The sequence below is a fragment of the Stegostoma tigrinum genome, chromosome 34 (assembly GCF_030684315.1).
Source record: "Stegostoma tigrinum isolate sSteTig4 chromosome 34, sSteTig4.hap1, whole genome shotgun sequence".
Taxonomy (NCBI): domain Eukaryota; kingdom Metazoa; phylum Chordata; class Chondrichthyes; order Orectolobiformes; family Stegostomatidae; genus Stegostoma; species Stegostoma tigrinum.
Window position 1 is genome coordinate 9,515,741 of NC_081387.1, and position 15,606 is coordinate 9,531,346.

General features: G+C 39.0%; 1 protein-coding gene across 1 annotated transcript; it reads left to right on the forward strand.

Moving 5' to 3' along the window:
- Positions 1-579: 579 nt before the first annotated feature.
- On the forward strand, positions 580-15,233 carry LOC125467734 (probable G-protein coupled receptor 139). The gene is made up of 6 exons (XM_048563893.2): positions 580-647; positions 6,515-6,623; positions 8,700-8,795; positions 12,212-12,335; positions 13,605-14,422; positions 15,174-15,233. The coding sequence occupies exons 1-6, from the start codon at positions 580-582 to the stop codon at positions 15,231-15,233; spliced, it is 1,275 nt and encodes a 424-aa protein (XP_048419850.2).
- Positions 15,234-15,606: the final 373 nt, after the last annotated feature.

The window sequence follows — 15,606 nt, forward strand, 5'->3', positions numbered from 1 at the left end:
GAACATGGTGAATGGTTTTGTTATCCTAGTCGAAGGAAACAGTGACATTGGAAGCAGTCTACACAAGTTTGACTTGTATGATCATAAGAATGCAGGAATATTCGTATTTCAGTTGTTTAGTATGCTGGGTTTGTGCTGATTAGAACTTCGAATTGTAAGTCTTTATTGAAACAGATAAGATTCTTAGGGGGCTTGAAATTCTGAGAGGTCGTTTCCATTTGTGAGAGAGCCTGGTATTAAAGGTCATAATCATAAGGTACTGATTCACTGATTTAAGACAGAAATGAATAATTTCTTTCGTCAGAGGACAATGAATTTGTGGCATTCATTACTGCAAAGTGCCCTTGAGGCTGTCGTTATTAATAGTCAATATTGAGACAGCCACATTTTTTAAACAATAAACAAACAAACAAAAACGTAATGTAGAAAAGTCAGAATAGTTGATTTGAGAATGATTATATAAGCCATGATCTCATTGATTGATGGAGCTGTCGGCAGTGGTGAAGGAACTGTGAGGAGTGTGGCAGTGGTTGTGGGCCCAGAGCGGTGAAAGTAAGAGGTCTGTTGCATGGAGCGGCTATGGTTACAGAGCAGTGTGGGCTGGAAGTCCGGTGCGTGGATGCAACTGTGGTCCTGCGACCAACGTGGTAAGAGTGAGCCCGAAGGTTTGGTGATGGAGGCCCCTCCTTCATCTGCGACATGGACAGCAGGAAGCCTGAGGTTTCCTGGAGAACAGGTGAAAGCGGAGGACACCCAGCCCTTTTAAGAAAAAGTGTTGAAAATTTAGTATTATTCCTTTATTTTTCCACTTAATACTGCGAAAAACTGCAATGTTAACTTTTAACTTTACTTCTTAATTTTTCTACTCATACCAAAAACAACACTAATGCTCTAATTTTAACTTTGTTTCTCTTTATCGCTACTTGTAGCTAAGTTTTATACATAGCTACTTTTGTACCTGAGATAGCGCCATGTGCAGCAACATTGTCTCCTTTTCACTATACTACTGTACTTCTACACTCGAGTACACCTGACATTAAAGCTAAAATGAAAAAAAACATTGTCTTACAGAAGGGTTACACTGCCAGTTGCTGGAGATTTGTGGAATTACATTTTTGGAATGAGACGATGCTTGCCATTTAGCAATTTAGGTCTGTAATCTGTCTGCCTCATTTTTGTTAACAAGAATGGTCTGATTCAGTATGAGACAAATTGTAAAAAGAGGTAATCACCTTTTGAAATCATGCTGAGGAAGAGGGATATTGGAGAATTAGATGTCAAACATTGTAAGTATGGGCAATGCCCTAACTGAAGAATTTCCTGCTGCTTCACCGTTTACCTTCCTTACGTCATAAAGTTAGAAGTAGGTATCGTTAATGACAAACTCACATAGGTTTAGGAAATGAAGAGTTAGGGTGAAGGAATTAACAGATGCACACGGAAATGAGAAGAAAATAATCATGATAATTCGTTGGAGTGGAAATAAATGAAATGGAGAAAAGTCAAGGGAGCAGCAGAAGAGACAAAGTAAAAAAAAGATCAAATGGAAACGGGAAAGTGAATTACATTTTTAAAGCTATAAAAGTCAGGATGCGAAAATAATAAAGGATAAATTACAAGACGGGCAAAGAAAGTGAAGAAGCTCCGTTGACAGAAACGAGGAGAAGTTGATGAAAAAGCAGCAGGAATTTGGAAAAATAAAATCATGAAAGAAGAGGTGCTTGGAGAACAACATATAGAGTGCATGTAAATATTGTGCACAAAGCTAAAGAAAATAGAAAAGTAAGTAGCAAGGAGCAAAAACGAAGTTGCTGGAAAAGCTCCGCAGGTCTGGCAGCACCTGTTCAGGAGAAAACAGAGTTAACGTTTCGGATCCGGTGACCCTTCCTCAGAAGTGATTTACAGCATCAGCAGTTCTTCTGGTTTTCAGAAAAGTTAGTAACGTTATTAAAACGTCCAATAAAACAAAAAAAGAAAGTTGAAGCAATGTGTTGAATCAGTAAATGAACGTGTAAAATACATGCCAGACTGATTGTTTTAAAATTAAGTTCAACCGTTGTGAACATTCGAGAACAAATAGAAATAGCATTGAATAAGCCGAGGAAAATATCTATTGGTAAAGAGTCATTTTGAGTTGAGTTGATTGTTTTACAAGAAATGTAGTAAATGTGAAATGAATCTTAAAGATCGTGCTCGTGGATTAAAGAACAAAACGTTACCAATTACTTCTCTCTGAACAGATGAGAAAGGAATTTTCATGACCAAATAAGTATAGTACACTTGGCAGCCCAGTCGGGCTCTGTGCTCATCGATGTACTTCAGGTTTACTTCCTTCTTCCATACTGCGTTGTGATTTGGACAATCTGAGTAGTTTGGCAAATGCATGGCTGATGCGCTAAAATGTGGATACATATGAGGTTATTCATCTTGGTGACAACAACAGGAAGACTAATTGTTATTTTACTAGCAATAGATTGAGTGAAGACAATGTGCAATGAAATCTGGATGTCCTCATATGCTAGTCATTGAAGGTAAGCCTAAAAGTGCAGCAGGCACTAAGGAGGGGAAACTGTATGTCAGCCTTCATGGCGAGAGAATACGAGTGCACGAGGAGGGAGGTCTTGTTGCAATTCTACAGAGACATCTGAATACCCCGTGAAGGTTTGGTCTTATCATATGAGGAAAGATGTTCTGGCTATAGAGGCAGTACAGCTCAGGAAAACAGCAGCTTCACCCGTGAGAAGGGAGGATTTATGTGTGAGGAGAGGTTGAAAAAATATGATTATGTTCAACAAAATTTAAGAAAGGAGATGGACTCATAGAAATGTATAAATTTCGAGACGGAATAGATAGACCAGATGCAATGAGGTAACTGTGCCACAGTTGACACAGCGGTCACTTGCCTTATTCTGTGACTTAGCCATTTTTCTCAAAATAAATATCGCCTTGTTTCAGCGATACTTGTAAGTAAATAAAGCAAATTAACATTCTACCTAAAATGTACACTGGAGAAAAAATCTCCATGGGAAAATAACGTGCCTGGGAAAGCGTCAATCAGATATGCAAACAACATGCATATGCAATTTTTTGATTCTGAAAATTTGAATTTATATTTCCTATCAACTCTAGAGATTCCCTTTCTCAGACATTTTGGAACTTAGCCTATGTGTTCGAGATAAAGATTGGCATCTAGGCTTTACTGAGACACCTTAAAAATAAAATACCTGCTGGTCTGTCCTTGCAATTCAGTTATATCCATGTAACACATACACAGATTAGTTTTTCACTCTAAGTACAAAATTGACTAATATGTGCTTACTTCTGGATTATCATCAGCTCCTCAAGCAAAATTCCTCATTAAAAGTAGAACCAACATTTAGTGATCAATGTAAAAGCACAGCATTGAAAAATGCGTGAGAAAATGAACAAAAGATTTGGAATACATCTACCCAGGAAACAATTACAAATACATTATTCATATTTTTTAAACTGAGCATAGTTAACATTGATCACCATAGAATATCATATATGCTTGCGTATGTAGAGTGAAACATAAATCACGTTTATCACCTTCACGCATTACCCCATATTCCTCGTTATTTCGTTAAATGCTGAAGTCAATGTGCGATGTGTTGTACTGACTCATCATTGATGAATCAAAGTGGACTTGAGAATATAGTGTATATCTCTTTGTGGTCTTTGCATTTATATTTCATCTAAGATTATTTTCCATTCCTTTCCCAGGCACGTTATTTTCCCATGGAGATTTTTTCTCCAGTGTACCTTTTAGGTAGAATGTTACTTTGCATATTGCAATCCTTCTATCCATGCCATTTCTAAAACAACATATTTCTCTGTTTATACCTCATTTGCCAGCTACCTTCTCACTCCACGAACTTGTCAATGACCTTTTGGATTTCTACACTGTTCTCTCACAGTTTATGATGCTTTCAAGTTTTGTATCATCTCGTAATTTACACTGTGCAGAGAAATTTAAATAATTAAATGTTCGTTGGGAAATTAACACCTCCCAATTCTGAGCTCTGCAGAAATCCACTACATGTGTTCATTTGACTTGAAAAGTTATTCATTAGCTATTAATGTCAGTGTCCTACCAATCAACCAATACAGCTTCCACTTTACGAGTAGTTAAACTATGGATACTTACCAAGAATAGCAACAGTAGCAAGGAGAGAACAGTAAATCTTTTCTATACCAACAACTAATCAACTAAGCCTCTTTGGCTGGAGCTTGTGATCCTTCTTTATTCTCCTACTGCCAGGAAGAAAGTGAAAATAACTGAAATGAGTCGATTGTTAAAAGCCGAGGTAAAATGTCCAGTGACGTAGTTTAGTTCGAAGGAGACCAGCATTCATGGTAGTCGCTGAACCAACAGGGCCAGTTGACCCTCTTTCCAAACAATATGTGCACTGTCAAAACATGCTAACGCTTCCATATCCATGAAAAGGATCTGGCGGCCATTGGTTAGACTGATAATGTTTAAATCATTGTTAGTTGACACGGTGTCTCAGTGATTTGCACAGCTGCCTCACAGCGCCAGGTACCCAGGTACAATTGCAGCCTTGGGTAACTGTCTGTGGAGTTTGTACATTCTTCTCATGTCTGCGTGGGTTTCCTTCGGCAGTGTAGGTGGATTGGCCATATTGTCCAGGGACGTTTGGGTCAGACATGGAAAATCAAGAGTAGGATAATGGTTCTGGGTGGGGAGCTCTTCAGAGAAGCGCTGTCGACGTATTAGGCCAAATGGCCTGTTTGCACACTGTGGGTAATCTATGCTAAATTTATTCAATTTCTAGGCCACTTACTCATACCGGTAAGAGTGCACTACACTGCTGTGTTTCTAGAACCAGGAAGTAACAGCTAAATATGACAAATGTTTTTTCTTAAAGAACATTCCTGAGAGAGTCGATTATTTTGATGATATTCCGCACAAATAAAATAATTTACTCATCTGTTTTGTGGCACTGTGTGAAATACATTTTGTAATTCTATGAACTCCGAACGAATAACATTGTTATTATCAACGCACTTAGTTTCTATGCAAAAACAATATAAACGGGTTAAATACACTATCCCTTTTAAAACAATCTTGCTGATGAAGAACGATTTGAATGTTGTATTAACACTGTGCTTTCGTCCAGGCCAATAATATTAGACTTTCTTCAGCAGGTTGTGCAGTTTGTAACATTAAATTGGCAAGATCAGAGATCATGCTAAAATTATGTCTTTCCACAACATCTCATTAGTCAGTGGAACCATTTAATCATACTTATTCAGTGAGTTTGTTTCATTTTCGGTATGATGTTGCTTTTATTTCTCCTGATTTTATTATTATGGAAATGTCCATGCAAAGAATGGCAGATTCTAAAGTTCAGCCTTTCTCATAGCTGCCATTTTCCCCTTCATAGTAAGAGAGTACTATAATAGCAACCTATGCTTATAGTACAAAAATCTATTTGGGGCGGTGATGGTGTTGTTGATACATTTAAAAATGCAAAGTTTGTAAGACCTATATGCGGGGATAATCTCAAACATTTTGGAACAGTACTCAGCATCCAGTTGTCACCTTTTAGATTTTGCATTGTTGATGCGATTCTATAGCTGAATGGCATCTTCTGTGCTCTTTGACTCCGTGACGATAATTTAACATTTTGCCCTGTGACTCTGATTCTCAACAGCAATTCATTTCATAAATGGCTTTATAAGGAACATCAGTAAAACTAAATTGATTTATTGCATTGCCCTTCAGTCGATCCCATTCGAATACTTTTTAACAGTATTAAGGTTTGGATTGATTATCAGTGCGAAGGAATCCCGATTACACAATCAAACAGATGATTTTCCACCAGGTTGCCATAGCTATGCAAACATGCAAGTATGCAAATATTCCTTGTTGTGTTTACTAATTGCGAAAACACAACTATTTTCAATGTAACATGAAAGAAACTGGCAGAGCGACAGTAACATGCAGCCTACCATTGAGGAACTGCGAGCCGACGTTTGTTTGTCATTTAGCTCAGTTGATTCAATGGTTGGATTGCAACGCATAACAACACTGACAGCCTGGCACACCAGCTGAAGTTCCCAAGACACACCTCCCCTGAAGTGTGGTGAGCTTCAGGCTAAGCCACTACTCGGCATTTCCTCACAGCACCGTGATATAAGCAATATTGTCTTTCTAATCCTCATGCATTAGTGCATCAGGAGTCGTAACTTTAATTTAATGTCTGCTATCATTGTCTGGTAGACAGAGTCCTCTGTAGATAACACAGTTAGGAGACAATGCTACGCAGATTTTGAAATTGGTTTGAATGAAATATAAATGACAGCTTTTTTTTTCAATCAATGTCAGATAGGTTCATTAGTTTACTTCTTTGCTCGTGTAACATGCCAATCCTTGAAAGGTGGTATCTGGCTTTAAGTTACGTTCTTAACTTGGCCCTTGTGGAATCATTGCTACTAAAGTTTTTTTTATTATTATTATTTTGTCCAGCTGGTGTCTGCTTGAAAGCGCCAAACCACATCTCATCAACGTGCAAAATTCATGGACATGGTTGCTGTTGCCGTTTGAAGGAATCACACAGCAATGTTTTCGTTTTCTGGTGATTGATGTTAAAGATTTTTCACAGATTTTTGATAACATTGTCTTATGAGGTTTGTGCACTCTCTGATTTCTTGACACAAGCTATGAAGTCATATCGCACAGCTTTGGTCACGTGCTATTTTCTACCCTGTGAATCAGCCCGAGACGTCACTGCCTTATTTTGTGGGTTAGTGGTTTTGTATCCTGGAAGGACAGTTTGATCAATTATTTTGACTTAGAGTGGGATATAAATGAAAGTCCACACAGGTTAGAGTTGGAATTTCCAGATCCTTTATAGTTTACAGGAGCATGTTGCCTAGGCTTCACTGCCTTAGCCAACTGCTGATGCTACGGCAATTCAAAGGAATTATCATGATATTACAGTTAGTTTTTCGTGCGGTCATTTGTGGTTTCTTCACCAGCTGCATCTCCAACATGCCTTAGTAATGCATGTTTTCAATTCAGGGTTATGAGGCAAGTGACCTGTTATTAAATTACAAGTTTACAGATGTCCTTGATATTTCCAACAGACAATTATTGAGTCCCGTCATAGCCAAAGACACTATAGTTTGATCAATAGCGACAGTTTTCTGGAGAGTACTGATGAACGACAGCAAGCCAGTTTCTAGAGCCCGATAATGCATAATCATTGCATAGCTGTTCTTCTTTCTTTGCAAGCAATGGTACATCATCAGCACAGAAGAGTTCTTTGATCTCGAATTATTACACTTTCGTATTTGCTTTTAATTTCATCACGATATCAACCTATTGTGGACTTATTGTTGACCTGCACTGTGGTTTGTGGTCCCCAGGGAAACTTAGGTTATTTGCACCAAAAGAAAAATGACAAAGCAATTGTACTTTTATTTCACTATATATCTCTGGATGAAGTAATAATATTTTGGTATCTCTTAAGATACCGCAAATTTGCCGATATTCGATCGCCAGTCTGAATTATCTTTTCATTTTTAACAATCTTACACACAGTTAACATCATGACCGTTATGGTATTATATCAGGAAGGTGTAATTTCTCCAGATGTGTTCCACACTACCTGGTGGTCATGGCAGCCTCAGATATACCTGCTGCTATTATTGGCTTGAAAATGAGGCGTATTTCCCATGGTTTACCTGAAAAACAAGCAGTTTCGTTTACTCCACCCTATCATGTAATGTCTGTGCTATTCAATTTTACGCTACTACAGAGGGTTCTTCATGGCTCAATAGCACTTCTGCCTTTGATCGATTTGTGATTCTGTGTTCCCACAGAGTTAGACATTGTACAGGAGAACTACAGCTGTGTCTCTGCGGAGTAACTGCACTGAGCTTTTTAAAGGATATCACATGGGGTCTTTATGAAAAGCGATCGAATGTTCAGGGTCACAGGCAAACTGCTCAACAGCACAACTAGATTGTATATATAAGCTCAATTGAAGAGTAGCTCTGAGTTGGTTGTGATAACTATGAGAAATTATTGAGTGAAGTGGAGTAGTAAATACCCACAACGAAAATAAAACAAATTACACAATATAGCCTACACATTTTTAGTGAGGAACTTTCATGTTTAAGACATCACTCATTATTAAAGTTACCAATGAGATCCCATAGTACATACACTTAAAGCAGCTTCTTACAAAATACAGTGCAAGTGGTGTTTTTAGGTTTTGTATTCGCTATTGCAAGTTTTTCTATCCTCTCTGATTTAGTGTCTGAGATACTATCTCATTCAGTATATGGAAATACACACTTGAGACAAAAACAACTAATTTTCATTTCAAGCAGAACGTATTTCCTGATAATTCACATAATTTTATCCAGACTATTGTCAATGGAACAAATTCATTCATCCAAAGAATTTCCTTTTCTTAAAAAACTTCAGGCAGCATTACAACTTAACAATAAGCACAACAACATTGTGTTTGGTGTTCACCAAATAAAACTATGTCCTTCTATTTACATAAATTGATATTATGGAATGTACAACTGGGACACAGCCTGATACAAATGAATCATGTAATTCGAAAAAAAAGTCACAAGATCCAAAATGTATGCCTGTGACTTTTTTCCATGTCTCCAACTCTCCATCTTGTTCTCAGATTCATTTCATTCGTCTGCATTCAGCTGTGCTCAGGAGGGAGCAGAAAGCATTACCACCTGACATTGGGATTACTCCCGAATCACGGTATTTTGAGGTACTTGACGAAAACAATACGTCATAATGCTGAACAAAATGTAATAACTAAACAGCAACCAAGTGGAAATACGTGATACATTAAACGTTGGGATCTTTTGTGGAGCAGTAATTGGACTCAAAAACAAGAGATTACAATAAAGTTGAAAATACAATGATGAAATTATTAAAATAAGAATCAATCAAAATACACTTTTCCAACTCAGAGTTGATGTGTTTGCAAGGAAAGGAAATACCATGTCAGCAGCTTGACAAAATGCATCAGCTGCAGGATCCAATCTTATTTTCAACAGATTATTTCCAGTCCACACTATCCTTCTTTATTATATCATTATCCACTGGAGTTCTTTCAATAACTCCAATAATGTATTTGCCTATTTTCGCTTTGGAGGTTGAATAACGATCTTGTACACCTCAAAGTCATTTGAGGCTTCTAGAACGCACAGTTATAATTCTTTTCCAGATGTTGTATGAGCAGAAATTTCTGTCCTTGGCAATGACATTTGGATATCTCAGGTATAAATCACAAATGGGCTATGTTAAATTGGAGTTGAATTAGCAACAGATACGGCACCTTTTGCAATCCTCTCCCTGCTCTAATTAAATGCTTCAACTTTCTCTTGGCCCATTATAAAATTCATCTCCTGAATTTATCCTCTATAATACAATATGCATATCCTTCTTCCTGATTATCGGACGCAAAACTCCCCATATGCTTTCCTCAATAAATCCCCACAACAATTTCCCTGCTCACATTCTTCCCTCTTCTTTTCCCATCCATGATTTTTCCCACTCTCATTTACAATTCTTCAACCACTTCTCCACAATCTCCTCCAATTCTATGAGCACTGCTCCCGTTTCCCCATAGTTAGAATCACTCCAGTGCAGAAAAAGACAATTTGGCCCATCGAGTATGCACCAACCCTCCGAAGATCATTCCACCTCACATTAACTAAGGATAATCTATCTAAGATGCAATTCAGTTCGATATTTTATCCTCTCAATCGCATTCCCATCTCATCTAACATTTCTTCCTCCTCCAATTCTCACTCAATTGCCTCTCCCTCTCAACATCCCATTTTACAACTCCATTTCCCAATGCTATTCCTCGGATCCCTCTTCCCTATGCTGCTGCTCTTTCCCAGTCTGCAATCTTCACAATCATTAATACTCTTACTGCACCAGCTCACCCCCACATCACGTTTCTTCTCGCATTCGAATCTGGCTCATTCTTCCTTCTACCCTTCGGCTTGCACTCAATGATCCACGCTCCTTTCACCCATTTCTCCAATTCTGTTTCATAACTAGCAGATCATTCTTCCCTTTAAACCCTCCTTTGTTTCTGTTACCCATAACATACACTCCATACCCTTTCTCGTAGACAACTCTCACAATGCTATTACTCTCAATTCTCGCTTCAGTGACGCCCCCATATTCCCATTCCTTTTCTCCCCTACCCCATACCTTCGAAGAAACTCTTCTGGAACTCGTTCTCACTTTTTGTTTGAAGTTTTGACTCTTCTCATTTAGATCTTGTGTTGAAACACTCATACCATTCTTTCTGTATTATCTTTGTCTGTTACCTTCTCCCGGTAGTTTTGCATGTGCATTAGGAGAAGGATCTGCTTTTGTTCCTGCTTTTCCTGTATATCTTGCTCCTTATCAGAAATCCTTGGGAAACATGTATTCACTGTTCCCAATGAGTGGTGAAGACAAAAAGTACAGAGAAGCGTGAATTCCAAGTTGTGAGTTGATCTCCAAGAATTTTGTTTTAAAAATGTGCCCAGTGATAAAAGGAAGGTATCCAAAGGCAAAAAGAACTAAGCAACAGCTGCTCTCCTGGATATGGGCATTGATTTTGCATTTCAGCATTTGGGCTCTTTGCAGTCTCTCAGTTTCATGAAAAAAACACTCCAACCCTGTTCTCTCAGTTTTTCTATCGTAGTGAAATCCATCAAACTAGGGAACCTCTGTTGATTACAGGTGTTTAGTTAACTTTTCAGCTCACCGATAATTTTATTGTCAATTACAATCCTGTTAGCTCCATCCACATCTGTAAAAATGCCTGCGTTAATACATAATGGTGGCGATGTGCTACATGATTCCTGACTGCTACCAATGCTCAGGGCTTCAAGCTCATCATGCACCCAAACACAGTTTCTCATGGCAGTTAAAACGTTGTTCAATGTATCCCTCAAGAGCGGGACCAAGGGTAATTTCCTACAATATCTTTACATATACAACCAATACTTTCTCATTGAAGATATAATGGCTTATCATACTTTTAAAATCAAATTCGGTAAAGTATTAATCAAGCATTTAGTCTCCAGCAATAGACAACAAGTTGCTTCTGAAATATATTTCATCATGTCTCATAACTTGCACGACTGAGATGAATTAATTGTGACTGCCTCAATCATTCCATGTAAAAAAAAACTTTTATAACGGTCTCAGGGGAGATTAGTCATTAATCACAAGTTTTTTTTGAAGATGATTTATTCATTTTGGTTTGGGTTGTAAATTGATTCTGTAATTCACTCCTGAATTAGAAGCTCACAAGTACCTTTTGCATTGATTTTTTTTCAGCACTGAAAGTAATTGCTGGTCACATATTTTGTTATATAATTGCATATTTTCAAATCCCACCCCCATTATAACTCAGCACGCCGCCGCACTCCTTATCTTGTATGATAGAATGCAAGTTTAGTCTTGACAACATGTCCGTACAGTTCGACCCTTGAATCCCTGGCGGTTTATCATTTGCCCTCGAGGATTATGGATAAATTGCTGGAACCAACAGCTTGTCCACGTGCTGCGAAATGATTGCAGCAGAGCTATTTGGAGCCGTTGAAATTAATGGTGTCTCTTGATTTGAAGCTTCTTAAGTCAATGTACTTGTACTCAATCCTTAAACTGACTGGTCAAAATTAAACAAGGCAACGAGATGCCAGGATTCAATAGGAGACAACTCAGGGGCTCTTTTAGCACACTGATTATGTCCCTACTTCTGAGCCAGGAAGCATGGGTTTAAGTTCTACCTACTCTGGAGGGGTTTAACGAAATGTCGGAATAAGTTGGCTAGGAAAATATTGAAGAGACCCGAGGAAGCACTCTTTAGGTGAAAGTTTATTGATAAGTGAATGTAACAGAGTGTTTATCAGAAAATAATGAAATTATAGACATAGTTTGAATGGCTCATGAAATTTCTGGGAAGTTATAGTTTCCTTTTGCTAATTGATGTCAGAAAAAAGTCTATCACGATTCTTAAAATTTCCCCTCTGTTCTAAATGTTGCCCATTGAAACGAGGCTGTGATAACTTGTTTATGCATTTTCCACTAAATTAAACTGAACAGCTGCACTGTCAATATCCCTGAGGAGATCCCATGCGGTATAAATAGAATCCTCTGTCAATGTAGCTTCACGCAGAGAACTTGTCATTAAAGGGAGAGCAGACCACAAAAATTACACAGAAATTAATGGAATTTTTTCACAGCATCAGCAAAATATATTACACGATTATTGCTGTCGTCGGTGTGCCTGGTAAGTAGCTATGACTATGCAAGTTTTGCAAAACTGTGTGTCATATGGTTACTGTTTTTGTTCTGTGCCTATCAAAGCTACATGGTGATCTGAAGGCGATCCCCAGAAAGACGTTTGCTCTGTGATACCTTGTCTTGCCCAAAAGTGATGAAATACTTAAACGGTGAGATCCTATCTTCTCAACGGATAACAGACATAATTGCAAGTCAAAGGCTCATTGAATTGCATAGTCAGTGCACTTTGTAGAATATTGTGCTCAGCTGAATCAAAAACAATGCAGGCAATAAACAACTGCACCTCCCAGTCGCAAACCATTTCCACTCCCCCTCCCATTCTTTAGATGACATGTCCATCATGGGCCTCCTGCAGTGCCACAATGATGCCACCCGAAGGTTGCAGGAACAGCAACTCATATTCCGTTTGGGAACCCTGCAGCCCAATGGTATCAATGTGGACTTCACCAGCTTCAAAATCTCCCCTTCCCCCACTGCATCCCAAAACCAGCCCAGTTCGTCCCCTCCCCCCACTGCACCACACAACCAGCCCAGCTCTTCCCCTCCACCCACTGCATCCCAAAACCAGTCCAACCTGTCTCTGCCTCCCTAACCTGTTCTTCCTCTCACCCATCCCTTCCTCCCACCCCAAGCTGCACCTCCATCTCCTACCTACTAACCTCATCCCACCTCCTTGACCTGTCCATCTTCCCTGGACTGACCTATCCCCACCCCACCTCCCCACCTATACGCTCCTCTCCACCTATCTTCTTTTCTCTCCATCTTCGATCCGCCTCCCCTCTCTCCCTATTTATTCCAGAACCCTCACCCCATCCCCCTCTCTGATGAAGGGCCTATGCCCGAAACGTCAGCTTTTGTGCTCCTGAGATGCTGCTGGGCCTGCTGTGTTCATCCAGCCTCACATTTTATTATCTTGGATTCGACAGCATCTGCAGTTCCCATTATCTCTGATAGCTCATGATATTACTTTGGGTTGCAGTAGAGTCTGGCAGTCTCCACAGCACTTTTTTTTTCAGTGCGAAATTCACTCTATGTGGAAGCATCGCTTATTCATGAAAGAAAAAAAAATTATGTGCATGAACTGTTTAGCATCTAGTATTTACAAATTAATCACACTGCAACTATTTTTTAAAAAATAGTTCATCCTCTTATTTTGCCTACAAATCTACATATAGAGAAACCTTACCTTGTCTACCTGAATCCTGTAATATGTCATCAGTAAATTTCAGCCTTTTTTTTCTTGTCCCTCTTACAGTTAATTTAGTTGCAATTTTAATCTTATCCCGGGGAAAGTGCGGCCTTTCGAAATGCACGACGTACTACCTCGTCGCTATGGCAACCACGGATCTACTGGTCATTACCACTGCAGTCATATTTGAGAAGATAAATACTTATTATTTTCCAGGATCATTCCTGGATATCACTCCCATATGCAGTGTTATCTTCGTCCTTTGCTATGTAGCCACAGACTGTTCTGTTTGGTTCACTGTCACTTTCTCCTTTGATCGATTTGTGGCCATCTGTTGCCAGAAGCTGAAAGGAAAATATTGCTCAGAGAAAACAGTCACCGTGGTTCTTGCAACAACCTGCATTTTGCTCTGTTTAAAAAATATCCCCTGGTACTTTGCAGTTGAATCAAAAGAGTTAATTGACAATATACCTTTTTTCTGCAATATAAAACCAAGCTATTATACTGATCCAGGCTGGGTGGGGTATAATTGTGTTGATAAGGCATTAACTCCATTGCTCCCATATATTTTTATTCTGTTATTCAATGCTCTTACAGTAAGACACATATTCGTTACTAGTCGCGTCCGTAAGAACCTCAGGAGCCAAAGAAAATGTGACAATCACAGTGATCCAGAGATGGAAAGCAGAAGGAAATCTGTGATCTTACTGTTCACCATATCTGGTAGCTTCGTACTCTTGTGGCTGTTATACCTTGTGGAATTCTTTCTGTATATCATTACTGGAATGAATCCCGAGTATTACAATCATTCTTTATGTATATTTGCAAATGTTGCAATTATGACGCTGAATTTAAACTGCTGTACAAACGCATTTATTTATGGGGTAACTCAGTCCAGGTTCAGAGAGCAATTCAAAAGTGCTGTTAAATATCCTGTCATATTAATTATTCGAAATCTTAATAAACACAACAACTGAGACAGCTTCAAACAGGCAATCTATTGGTTTTCATGGCTGTGGGTCTCCTGGAGTGGCAATAATCTCAAAATTTTTCCTGGCTAATACTGTTCGAAATTTTACTTTTTCTGAAGCTATCTTCAACAATATGGATGGCTGAGCTAATCTGGTAACTGGATATAGTTGGTGAGATCAGAGTATGACTGATACGGAAGCATATTGTTTGAGGTGACAAGAGGTTGTGATGGTACGTTATCAGGTGTTGTAGCAGTTGTACAGGCTGGTGGATTTCTAGGTGGTTGATGCTCTCAGAGGGAGGCAGGTGGGTGAACTTTGAGAACGGCAACCTGGTACGTGTGTCAGATAGCTTCTGATCCAGGTGACAGCTGGATCAGTCGTCAGATGTTGCGTTTGTACAAAGCTGGAATGTTAGGTTCCCGAGTGAGTTGGTGAGTCAAGTGGACGATATTTGAATTTGTAGTCTGATGAGATGGAGATTGGTCGATGTTATCAGATGGCAACTCAATAGGACGGCTGCTGGTTTAACTACCTGCTAATTGGCAGTAATTATACTTTTCCTTAATCTCTAAATTTGAATTTATTCTAATTTTACCAGAATAATTCCCAATTTGTACTAAATTTCTTTGTGTGCAATCGGCTTCTCTCTGTTTGTCTTTAGCAAGGTCGCACTGAAAAGACTGAGGGCAGCGTGGATCTTTCAGCTGCTCCTGAGATTTAGTCTTATAACTAGATTTCCTTCCAAATCTCTTACAGCCATTATATTTCACTGTAATAAGGTTTTTAGCTAAGTACATGAACACGACATCTTTGGAGGGATTTGGGCTATGCTCAGGCAGGTGAAACTTACTTAATTTCGGAATTCGGTCAGCAGGGACGGGTTGGATCCAAGGATTCGTTTCCGTGCCGTACGACTGTCCCCCTCTATGAGTGAAACTGCTTCTTTTCTTAACCCGAGCGCACGTTCAGGGGTATGTTCAAGGCATTGTAGAAAACAGCGAGTTTCAAGTTTGATCGGTTGTTTATCAGGATGGATCACACGGCTTTCATAATGGATGCGATACTGACAGTGCTAAAGGAGGAACAGACAGGGT

What these genes read in the sequence shown, in the direction of transcription:
- LOC125467734 (XM_048563893.2), top strand. Translation starts at nt 580, where the DNA reads ATGGTTACAGAGCAGTGTGGGCTGGAAGTCCGGTGCGTGGATGCAACT. An exon ending in GTGGTCCTGCGACCAACGTG is followed by an intron (nt 648 to 6,514) that starts GTAAGAGTGAGC and finishes TATTTTGTCCAG; the next exon opens with CTGGTGTCTGCTTGAAAGCG. An exon ending in CCGAATCACGGTATTTTGAG is followed by an intron (nt 8,796 to 12,211) that starts GTACTTGACGAA and finishes CTGTCAATGTAG; the next exon opens with CTTCACGCAGAGAACTTGTC.